The sequence below is a fragment of the Cricetulus griseus genome, chromosome 7 (assembly GCF_003668045.3).
Source record: "Cricetulus griseus strain 17A/GY chromosome 7, alternate assembly CriGri-PICRH-1.0, whole genome shotgun sequence".
NCBI lineage: Eukaryota > Metazoa > Chordata > Mammalia > Rodentia > Cricetidae > Cricetulus > Cricetulus griseus.
The window spans coordinates 85,939,862-85,952,970 of NC_048600.1; the positions used below are offsets into that span (position 1 = coordinate 85,939,862).

The 13,109-nt window shown below is 42.5% G+C and overlaps 1 protein-coding gene across 1 annotated transcript in view; it reads right to left on the bottom strand.

Moving 5' to 3' along the window:
* Positions 1–13,109, bottom strand: part of Pitpnm3 (PITPNM family member 3) — a 68,143-nt gene that overhangs the window by 47,252 nt on the left and 7,782 nt on the right. The window contains exon 3 of the mRNA XM_035448128.1: positions 11,118–11,225. Coding sequence (XP_035304019.1) covers positions 11,118–11,225 — 108 coding nt within the window. The remainder of the gene's footprint in view (positions 1–11,117; positions 11,226–13,109) is intronic.

The window sequence follows — 13,109 nt, forward strand, 5'->3', positions numbered from 1 at the left end:
CAGCAACTGAAATAAGGCATGTAGAGGGAAATGGGGCTGTGCATCCCCTGAACCAGCACAGCATCCTAATCTTTAATCACCCTTAAGTTTGAACATGCAGCAGAGTCCCTTAGAGAACCAGTTAAACAGCTCCTAAGTGCTTCTAGAATTGGGCTGGCTCTGTATGGCTGGGTGGGACTGCCTCCCTTACATTGCTGACAAGTCCCAGAGTGATGCTAATGCCATTGGCCCAGGGACAACTCTTTGGAAACCATGTGTCTAGATGCAGGGGCATAAACCACAGTTGTGAGAGAACAGCTGGGTAGCAGCAATCTTTGCAGAGACGGGGGCAGAGAAATTTCTCAGGGATACCTAAACACAAACTGCTTTTTGCCATCAGTGATGATGTGATTGTTTAGGAATGAAAAGATCCCTGATCATAGATGACTCTGAAGGGAGAGCTCATAGACTATTAGTATAAATGATTCTGGAAGATATGAACCATGAACATAAGAGGTTAGCAATATTGCAGAACCTATCAAGAACCTCAAAAGGTTACTTACTGCACAAAAATCAAATTATATATATATATATATATATATATATATATATATATATATATATCAAAGAGACAGAACAAAAGATGAAAAACATATAAGCATCTCAATAGATGAGCATAAACAGGCACCTTCAAACAATAATAATCCCCCCAACAAGTAGGAATCCGAGGGACACCTTTCCCTCAGCGATGCTGAGGGAAAAGCGATGGGTCCACCGTTAAGAACAGTTGCTGCCCTTGCAGAAGACCTGGATTCAATTCCCAGCACCCACACAGAGGCTCAAAACCATCTCTAACTCCAGTTCCAGGTGATCTAGGCCCCTCTTCTGACCTCTGCAGGCACCAGGCATGAATGTGGTACAAAAACACACATGCGGCAAAACATCCCATTCACATAACAGCGCATCAATGAAAAAGAATCACTGCAATGAGCATAAGTAATGGTAACAGACTGAAAACACCCCCAAGTGGTCAGGGAATAAGGCAAGGCTCTGCTCTTCCCACTTCTATTCAACATTACTCTCGAGGACCTAGTCAGGGAAATTAGGCAACAGGGAGAAATAAAATGTAACTAGAAAGAAAGAGGCAAAACGACCTCTATTTGGAGATGGCGTGATCTTACATATAGGAAATCCTAAGGAATTCTTCTGCTCTTACACACACACATATACACACACGTACACCCTAGTAAACGAATCTATCAGGGTTTCAGAATACGTGACCGCATGCAGGGTCCCTTGCGTTGCCACATATTTGCAATGAATAGTCTGGAAATGCAATTGAACAATTCCAGTTACAATAAAAGAAAACATTGAAGAGTGAATTTAATAAAAACAAGGGTTCAGACTTGTTCATTGAAAACTATAAAACATCACTGGAAGAAATTAAAGAAGAGGAGCTGGAGAGATAGCTCAGGAGGTGAGAGCACTGGCTGTGCAAGCACAAGGACCAGATTTCAAATCCTAGCACACATGTGAGCAGCAGAATGTGGCCACATGTGCCACAGGAGGCAGAGACAGGAGGACTGCTGGGCTTGCTAGCAACCAGCCTAGCTCCAGGCTCAGTGAGAGACCACCCCTCAAGGCAATAGAGGAGATGACAGAGCAGGACCCACTAGCCTCTGCGCACATGCATGGCCATTTACTTACCACACTCTCACATATACATATGCACATACTCACATTAGTTTTAATTAATTAATTAATCAATTAATTAAAGAAGACCTAGGCAAATGTAAAGACACTCCATATTGATGTGTTAGGACTGATAATGCCATGAAGGTAAGACTCCAGGCTGACCTCCAGATTCAGCACAGTCCCAGCTGTCCCCTTTGCAGAAATGAGCAAACTGACCCTAAATTTCATATAGGGATACAGAATAGCCAGAGAAATCTTGCAAAAGAAAAACAAATATGTTGGTGTCCTACATGTGATTTCAAACTTATAGCAAATACACAGAACTCCCTGGCACATACATATAATCACAGTAAGACGGAACATCTAGAAATAAGGCCACATGCCTATGGCCAGCTGACTTTGACAAAGATGCCCAAGCAAGTCAATAAGGACAAAAATCATTTCAACACATGATGCTAGGACAACTTGTTACCTATGTGCAAAAGAATATAGCTGATGAGCAGGAGAGACAGCTCAACGGTTACGGGAGCTTGCTGCTCTTGCAGAGGACCTAAGTTTGGGTGCCAACACCCATACCAGGCAGCTCAAAACCACCTAAAATTTCACCTCCAGGGAATCTGATGCCTCTCGCCTCCTTCACACAGAGACAAGCACAGATACCCATAAAACTTTAAAAACGAAAAATGCTTAAGAGTAAAGTTGAATCCCTACCTCATATCATACACAAAAACAAACTCCAAGTACATTGACCTTTTTTAAAAAAATCTAAATTTAAGAGCTAAAACTATAAAACTCTTGAAACACATAAATCTTCATGCTCTTGGATATGGGACCAGCACAGACAATGTAAAAAGATTATTTGGTCTTCAATAAAATTTTAAATCTTTGTGCTACTAAAGACACTGTTGGGGAAATGAAACAACCAGCAAGATTGGGAAAATACTTATAACTCATGCATCTGGTAGGGTACCAGTGATGAAGGTACATCAAAAGCTCTTATAGCTCAACAGAATAAAGACAGCTACTGGGCAAAAGATTTGAGTAGGAAGTTCTCCAAAAAGAAAAGCAAATGACCAATAACCACACGAAAGATGCTAACATAACCAGCCATTAGGGAAATGAAAATCCAAAGCACTCACCGGGAGGCAATAACCTAAAAGGCAGAGGAGATGAGCATCGAGCATCACTGAGAATCTGGAGACCCAGGGTCCTTTCATATCACCAGAGGAAATGTGAAATGGGCACTGCTTTGTAAGACTCTGGAAACTCTTCAGAAAATTAGCATGTGTACAAAAATTCTAACTCTTAGGTGTGTATAAAGAGAGTTTATTGCACACATGTGGGGACACACACACACACACACACACACAGAGAGAGAGAGAGAGAGAGAGAGAGAGAGAGAGAGAGTTATTCACAATCACCAAAAAAATGGAAATAATTCAATGCCCATCAACTGATAAACGAATAAGCAGGGTGTGGCATGTCTGCACCACAGAGTAACATGCAGCCATAAGATAGAATGAAGTGCTCATATACACTGCAATATAGGAGAGGCTCAGAAAGTGATGGCAAAGCAAAGAAGTCAGACACAAAGGGTCACATCTGCTGGATTCCACTGACAGGGATAGGAATGATTACTGAGTGGAATGGGGTTTCTTTTAGGGGACAACAGATGTTCTGGAACTAGGCAACAGTGATGTCTATGCACAGACATACAAAAACCACTGGGAAGAACACTTTGAGAGAGTGAATTCTGTGGCATATAAATAATACCTCCATTTAAAAATAGAATTTGGCAAGAGGTATTTCACTTGGACAATGTTCACAGCAGCTGCACGTTCCTGAGATAATGGAATCACAGAGCCACTGCCCTGTGCAGCCATCTCACTTTCAATCCGTGGCTAATTAATCATGCCTCGAGTGTGTGGTCTGTTCTCACTCATCTCCAATCAACAGAAAATTCTGAACATTAATAGACCAGGCAAAAGGGAACTTCAGAAAACATAGAATGAACCTGTGGTCTCTATGACTCTGTGCCAGATTGTTAGGCAAAAATCAAACAGAGGAGAGCATAACAAAGTGGAAATATGATTTCTGAGAGCAAAACCAGCTCCACAGATGCCGACAGAAAGTGCTGAGGAAGAGAGAATGGACAAGCCGCTGTTCAGAGCTAAGGAAAACCATTCAGAACCCAAACAGGATCAAGAGATAAGAAAACAGACAAATTAGCCAAATGTAGTGCATATCATTTAATCCCAGCATTTGGGAGGCAGAGGCGGGCATATCTGTTAGTTCAAGGCCAGCCTGGTTTATGTAACAAGTTCCAGGACAGCCAGAGCTACATAGTGAGACCCTGTCTCAAAAAAAAAAAAAAAAAAAAAAAAAAAAGGTGGGGTAGGGAGAATAAGGACAAGTTGAAATGTGACTACAAAAATTCCTGCAACAGTCTATCATAAATATTGGAAGAACAAACAGGAAAAATGTTCTTGAATTGAAGGAACAACGAAAAGGAAGCTTCCCAGCAATGATGAGTGCATCCAGGTGCCAGTGCAAAAACAACGCCAGTGAATCTCACTGAGAAACTGAGCAGAATGCAAAGAGGAAAGCGCTGAGACATTTACAGCTTCGGAGACAGAAACCCCAGGTTCTCCACACAGGAGTGAGGATTACATTTACCTCCAACCGATCACCAGAGATGCCCCATACAAGAAAGCCACTGACAAACATCCTCTGGGTGTAAGTGAAGTTGCATTCAAAGCAAAAACAAAGGCATGTTCAGAGACACGGGGACTTGTGGAACAGGCCAGATGGCTCAGGGGGTAAAGCTGCTTGCTACCAAGTCTGACCTGTGTTTGATCCCCAGAACCCATATGGTAGAAGAAAAGACCAGACTCTCAGAAACCGTCTCCTGGTCTACACACATGCACACATACAAATAAATGTTTAAAAATGCAAGCTTTTAGAAATACAAAAAAAGGATGTGTAAGAAATTTGGTTATGCCAATTAAAGGCATTTTAAAAATTGAAGGGAGAAAGCTATCCTGGTTGATACGTTTGACCGACAGATGGAGAAAATAGAACCTACAAGCAGGGGGGATTTATTTTTTAAAAAAACATGTACCGAAGCCTTGTGTGGTGAACACATCTTTAATCCCAGCTTTAGCAAAGCAGAAGCAGACAGATCTCTGAGACCAGCCTGACCTACAGAGAGAGTTCCAGGGCAGCCAGAGCTATATAGACAGGCCCAGTCTCAAAAAACAAAAACAACACAAAAATTGTATGGAGTATTCAGAGAGGGGGGAAAACATGTATAAAATAAGAAGGGACTTCAAAGGAATAATACTTAAAATCAAACATTTTAATCACAAGGTACTCAAAATCCCAACTTAACAATAAAATTAATCTATTCACCAAGATTTTTATGAATGGGTCCAAATACTCACAGGATCAAGAAGAAAATGGAGGTTTTGAACTCTTTGGGCATGGTTGAGTGAGAAGATTCCTTATTCAGACCCTGTGAGACAGACCAGTGGGCAGGACATATGTTTTGTGCTGATTAAAATGTGTACAATTTAGGAGTCCCCTTTAAGGAAAAAAATCAGCAAAAGTTTGATGTTTGCAGAATTAATCTCCCAGTGGAAAAATAGTCCCCCAACACCTCAGAAAGGACTAGTGAGTGTCTTCTGTTCTCTCTAAAATGCATCACATGGAGAGTAGGAGGGGAAACCACAGAATAAAAGCAACATCAATTTATATAAATTACATAGGGAAAAAAACAGAGTTGGCAGCAGAGCTGATTAAAAATAAAACTAAGAACCATACTTTTTGTCAAAATTGATAAGTCTTTGACAACAAGGATTAAGAATGATAGGGAAGAATGAATCCCTAACAGGGGAAACTGGAAAAGACAATTTTTCTAGAAATTTTTTTTTCAACCTGATGGTGGACATTTCTGAAACTATAAGGTAGGGGCTTTTCTTACTTGTAAAGTGAGTGGCATCACTGCCATCAGAATCAAACAAACCCCCCCTCATGTTTCCTGCTAGGTACTGGCCTAGGGATGCCAAACAGCTCAGGTACTTACTGTACATATATGCAATATTTTTATTGTGAATTGTGATTTTTGGCATTAAAAGTGGATCACTGGGGCTGGAGAGATGGCTCAGTGATTAAGAGAACTTGCTGCTCTTCCATGGGACCCAATTTCAGTTTCCAGCACCCACATAGCCGCTTACAGCCACCTCTAACTCCAGTTCTATATAATTGGATGCCCTCTTCTGGCCTCTGTAAGCACCTGCATGTATGTGGTGCATATAAATTCATGTATTTAAGCACATATGCACATAAATAAAAATAAATAAATTGCTTTTTAAAGTGAGTTACCCTGCTATAGAGACGGCAGTAAATACAGAGACAAATTTCTAAGATAGCTATACGATGCAATTTAAAAAGGAAAATAAGTAGTATAAATATTGGCAAGAATATTACTGCTGAGATTTTTAAATGATATGGCACATTGAAAAGCCCAAAAGAATCAGCTGACAAACTGTTAGTGCTGGTACAAGATTTTGAAGAAGCAGAATTTCAAATACACAGCTGTGATGGCTCATTTTGATTGTCAATTTTATTGCACTACAGAAAGTCTAGGACATTAGTGAGACACAATTTTGGAACTGTAAGGGTCTTCATAAAGGGTTTCCGGAGAGGATTAATTGAGGGAGGAAGACACACCCCAAATGTGGGCAACACTATCCTATTGCCTGGTGCACCATACTGAATGAACAGGACAAAAGGAGAGGATGGAATCATGACAAAGCATTCCCTTGCTGCACAAGTGTGAGGACCCGAGTTCAGATCCTTAGCACTCATAAATGTGGGCAGGCATGGCAGCCTGACTGTGGTATCAGCCCCCCGCAAGCTAGCTAGTCAGACTAACCAGATGAGTAAACTCCGAGAAACCCTGCCTCAATGTATAAGGTAGAAAATGATTGAGAACAGTACCTGATATCAAACTCTGGTCTCACATGCATGTGTTCATGCACACATATAACATATATAGACATGCAGACACACATGCACACATACCACACACATAGACACCTGTTTAAAAAACAAAACAAAACAAAAACAAGGAAAAAGCCAGCTGAGTCAGGACATGTCCCTTTCTCCATTTCTTGATCCAGGAAGACGGGGTCCCTTTTCAGACATGATAGATTGTATCCCCTGACACAAAATAACCTTTCCTCCTTTAAGATGCCTCTGTCAAGCCTGAGTCACAGTCATGAGAAAAGTAACTAATTCATTAACAGAAAAAAGTTACATCCAGAATGTATGAAGTCTTCCTTGTCAATATAAGCAAAGGACAAATATTCCAATAGGAGATGGACAAAAAAATGTGTTTAAGAAAATCAGGAACTCTGGAGGCAAAGGTGGACAGATCTCTGTGAGTTCAAGGCCAACCAGGTCTATATAGTGAGTTCCAGGACAGCCTGATGCTGTTTCAACATACACACTAATCATCATCATCATCATCATCATCATCATCATCATCATCATCCAGAGGGGGGCGAGAGAGAGAGAGAGAGAGAGCTCAGCAGCTGAGAGTGCACACTGCTCTTGCAGAGGACCTGAGTTTGGTTCCCAGCATCCATATCAGGAAGAACACAACCACCTGTAGCTCCAGTTCCAGGAAACCTGATGCCCTCTTCTGGCCTCTATAGTTACTTGCACTCATGTGCATATACTCACACACAGATACACAGTATAAATAATTTTTGAAAATAAATCGTTAAGCATTCTTTTAATAATGAAAAATGACTGTCACTACAGAATGTTTATGTAAATGATGGTGCATCTATTGTACAAGTAAAAAGAATGGGATGAATCTGTTTCCCATATAAAAAGCTCTCTAAAGCTTTTAATTTTTTTAAAGGTGATTTGCAATACTAATGTCTAATTTGAGCCATTGAACTATGCACATTGGAAAGCTGTACAATGAGGTCTTTGGTGGAAGAGACCGGGAAGGAAGACTCAGGTTTTTTTATTGTTTGATTTTCTTCCAACAAGAATATATTCAAGAAAGGAGGTGGATGTCTGTACACTAATGTTCACAGCTGCATTAGTCACAATAGGTAAAAAATGGAAACAGCCTGAATGTCCATCAACAGATGAATGGATAAACACAATGGGTATATACAATGGAGAATTATTCAGCCACAAAACAGAATGAAGTCCTGGTTCATGCCACAACATGGATTAATCTCAAAAACATTATGCTAAAGATAAAAGCCAGACACAAAAGGACAAACACTGTATGATCTTACTTCTGAGGGACCTAGAGAAGTGACAGAAGGCAGCCTGCTATTTGTCAGGGGCAGAGGGGTGAGGACTGGTTCTCAATACAATGTGTCAGTCTGGAATGGTAACAAAGTCCCAGAGATGCATGGTGGCAGCTAGACAGCCATGTGACTTCATGCTACTGAACCAGACACTTAACATATTTTAAAAATTATATTTTATGTTATGTGGATTTGACTGCAATAAAAAATGCTAAGTAAAAATAGGACAAGTAATGGTCAAACAATAATAACTAAAGCACACAGGGCTAACATTGAAGGGTCTCCTTTCAGTGAAATACACATCACCCAAAATGTGAATACATAGCCAGGCCTATAATAAAGAGTAGTAATAGGCAAAGGACAGAAGCAAAGGCAGAAGTGCACTGGAGAGGAAGACAACAGCTTCACAGAGCAGACCTGGGATCCTGGAAACCCATGGATGGAGGCTCCCAGGCTAAGGGCTGAGTACAAACTGCCAACACCAGACTTGACCCCAGTCTGTGAGGAGCTAAAGTATATCCTTGAAGGGATGTGACATCCATTAAGGAATATTCACACATGAGCACCCACACCCAAATACACACATATACATACAAACACATATACACACAAATGCACATATATATACACAAATACTTAGATACACACATATATATACAATATACACACATACAAACAAATATACATACAAACACATATACATATATATGCACACAACATAAACATACACACAAACACATACATGTACACATAAATGTATACACACAAACTCACATACACATACCCACATACTTAGACATCATTCCTTTGGGGCAGCAGCAAAAAAAACATTCACAGACAGTGAGAAAGAAAAAGTCACACATGGGTAATTAACACTCTAAGGCTGTGCCACTTATGGGTATGGGGTCTAAATTTATACCACCCATGGGGAGTAGAAACCGTGAACTGCAAATTTAGCATAAAAAATATTCAAGGTGAGTGAAACTCTCCAGTACAGAGAAAGAAAAACAAGACCAGCTAGGCACGGTGGCACACGCCTTTAATTCCAGCACTCAGGAGGAAGAGGAGGGAGGATCTCTGTGAGTTTGAGATAGCCTGGTCTACAGAGTGAGTCCCAGGAGAGCAAGAACCACATACAGAGACCCTGTCATTAAAAACCAGAAAAAGAAAATGAGAGAAAGCAAAACCAGTCTCTCTAGGAACATGTTTATGGTCTAGAAAATGAAGAAACCCACAGAACAGACAACTGGGTGTCTAAAATGTGCTCGCAATTAGAGGAGGAGGAGGAGGAGAAGGAAGAGGAGGAGGAGGAGGAGGAGGAAGAGGAGGAGGAGGGGGAGAACAGCAGCAGCAGCTCAAGAGCATGTGCACACAGGTACACTCTCCTCGGAGTCAGCACCCTCAAGGGCTGGACTTTAGGATGGCCAAGAAGCGCCTGTGTGGCATGACAGAAACAGTGATGGACAGAAAAGACAGAATACAAAAGATAACTCGAGGGGCAGAGGAAGGTCAGCTGCATTCAGAAGTTGCAGAGCGTGAGGAGTCTTTTAGTCATGCAAAACCATGCTTTTAGACAGAGTGCTGCCAACAAACAGGAGTCTGGAGCTCCTAAGAGGTCTTAGGCGGAGGAAAGATAATCAGTCAGGCACTGCCATGAAAGGGGTCCTGGGGATGAGGTGTGAGTGCAAGGGTAGAAAGCTGGAAGCAGGCAGGAGCATAATGATGAAGTATAGGGTTGTTCACTCCATCATTATAATGACCTGAGTGCATTTTTGCAAGTATTATCTCATAATCCTCACACCCTTGTTACTCTGCCCCCGCACTGCAGCTGAAGAAACCAAGACTCAGGGAGGTACTGGGATGTGGCAGGACTGGGGCTCCTGTCCAGACCTTATACTTTGGAGGCTCTGCCTGACCTATGAACCTCCCTTCTGCTTCCTTCTCCCTTCCCCTCTCCCCCACCACCACCATACCACCCTCACAGTTCAGTTGGCACTGCCTCTCCCTCACCCCTGCTGAGCTCACACTGGGTCTGAGTCACAAGCCTCAGCAGACAGGTGGGGGTGGGTGGAAGTGAGGAGGGAAGGCCAACTGAGCAGTGAGTACAAACCTGGACTTGTCTTTTTTGTGGCTACCAAGCATGGTTGGAGAGGGGGATCCAGAATATGTGACCCATTCTGGATTCTTTCTGAGCTCCTGGGATGAAGCAAAGAGCAGACTGGGGACCCATCTGCAAAAATGTACATGGCTGGGACACTGTCTCTCAGACCAGTAGGACCAGGTTTTTAAATGGTCCCTAGATTACTGTCACATTCAAGGAAGGATCCAGTCTTCATCTAGCCCCTAAGGCTAATTTAAAGATGTCCCAGTCTAGAAGGACCTTAAATAAGACCCAGGCCCAGCTTCTCATAGCTTCTCCACTCATAAATTGAAAACAATACCTTGAGCCTACACATCTCTCAGGATAGGCACTTCCACATGGGACAAGCTCTGGCCCAAAGTATAAGGGATATGAGATAAGAAAAGGAGTGAGCACTGGGGCAAGATGGCCACTTTCTCAGGCTGGGCCAATACCTCCTTCTCTACTTAGCAACTCTGGTTTGCTCAGACTAAAACTGTCCAGTGTCAAGGCCAAGAAAGGATTGGAAAAGTGAAATGAATGTTAGGGATTGGATGTATTTGTTCCCAAAGGTTCATAAGCTGGGAGCTTAGTCCCCAGTGTAATAGCATGGAGACAGTGGAACCTCTTAAAGATGGAGCTTGGTAGAAAGTGATTGGGCTGTGACTGCCTTGGGAAGGGATTCATGCAGGTCTTGTGAGTGGGTAAGTTCCTGGGAGCCTATCTTATCTAAATGATCTCAACTTTCACATACCTAGAACTCTAACAGTTTGACCTAGATTGCCCCTAATTACCTATGGTTCCTGAGTGCCACTCTATGAACAAAGGAAGTATCCTGTTGAAGTGCCCTGTAGTTGTTTTGGCCTAGGCAACCCCAGATGCCCCCCCACACAGAGAGTCCTATAGGTCCCAGGCACAATGGTAGCCTCTACCCCCATCCTGTAACACACATGCACAGCAAGGTCTTGGGGGAAGCAGAGGCTCACCTTGATGCTCATCCAGTTTCCCCATGGTCTCAATCTGCTCCACCAGGTCATTGGAGCTCCACTGGCTCATTCCAATAAGGATGGCGCTCTTACCTTCAGCCACCTCCTCTGAGGGAAGGGGAGAGATGGATATTAGTAGACAGGGCTGGGTAGGGTTGGCCTTAACCATAGCTGTGTCAGGGAGTACTCATTTCACCCATAAATTGAAATATACTTGAACATTTTCATTTGCAGTGCTAGAGATGGAACCCGGGGCCTTGCACATGCCAGACAAGTGCTCTACCACTGAGCTTCATCCTCCACCCAAGACTTTGACTACTGAAAGAATCTTCACCTACAGGACTAAACTATTGAGGAATTTGTCATTGCAACCATGCCTTGTTGCTGTGACTCACTAGGGTCCTATGTGCTACAGCAAAAGAAAGTGACAACGAGGCAATCATCCACTCCTAGAATGGAGACTGGCATTTCTTGGAAAGAAAGAACCAAAAACTCATGATTTGCCCACAGTCTTTCTTCAGGAATGTGTCTGGACTTCTATGAACCTCCATTTTCCCCATCAGTAAAATGAGACAGGCAATGTCCAGCTCACAGGGTTCTGGGAAGGATCAAATGAGGTGAAGGATTTCAGAGCCTCAGTGCACAGAGGGCACCCAGAGATAAGAGCCACTGTGCTCATTTCTTCTCCTGACAAGTCATTCACGAGCAGGACTTAGGCTGGCTGGGACTGGAGAGCTGCTGGAACAGCTCTGAGGTAAGGAGTGGGGGGAGTCTTCTGGTTCTAAGCTGTATGAACTGTATGGAGACCTTAGCTTCCATCTCAACTGCAGAAACCTTTTAATGTCTCCATTCCTGCTCAACTCCCCCAGCCCTGTCTCTGTACTTAATGATTATTCTGGCAAGAAGCAGTGGGATCATATTCCCTGTCCACACCATAAACAAGCCTCTGGGTCTCCCACCACACATGTGACACAGTCCCTTATCATGGGAAGGAAAAGAGCACACCTGTGGGAACAGACACACTTCTCATTGCCAGTGCCCACCCCTAGATGAGCCCTTGTGGTGAAGAGCTTTGTGCCTTCCTTCACATCACAGTCAGCAAGGATGTTGAGAAGGTTCAGGATAATGAACAATAAAAGCTGATATCTGCCTTTCTGTTAGAGGGTTTCTCCAGCAACCAACATGGTGGACTGAAAGGTTTGGGAGCTGTCCAGCGTTCTGACTCACACTAGCACTCAGCAATTCAGATCTCATCTCTGAAAATGCCTCCTGCCTTATTGTGTTATTTATTTGATTGATTTAACAGTCCTTATGAAACTTTTTCTAGTGATATGGGTATACGTGATTTACAAATATTAATTCATAAGCTAAACATAGTGGTGCATGTCTGCAATCCTAGCACTCAGAAGGTGAAGGCAGGAGACTAGAAGTTCAAGGCAGCTTTAGTTACATAGTGAATTCAAGCCCAGCCCAGACTACATAAAACCCTATCTCAAACCACATCAAGCAAAAAAAAAAAAGAAAATTAATTAAATTCTCACAAAAATGGGACTAATAATGGGGCTAGAAATGGCTTTGTCAATAACATCATGCTACACAAGCATGAAGACTTACAGATTACCAGAACCTACAAAAAAAATAGCATCACATTCCTGTAACCCCAGTGCTGGAAGTTGTGGGGCAGAGACAGGTGGATCCTGAAGCTGCTTGACCAGAACAGCCTTGTCAAATCGAGTTTCAGACCCTGCCTCAAAAAGTAAAGATGAAGAGTCATCAAAAAAAGAAAAAAAAAAAAAAGCACCCGACATCAACCTCTGGTTTCCACGTCACACACACACACACACACACACACACACACACACACACACACACACACGAGCAAACCCACAGTAATGAGTATATGCACCCTACAAACACAACCCAACATCTTATACACACAACAACAACAAGAAGAAGAAACAATGATTACTATCTTTATTTTGTAGACAAGAA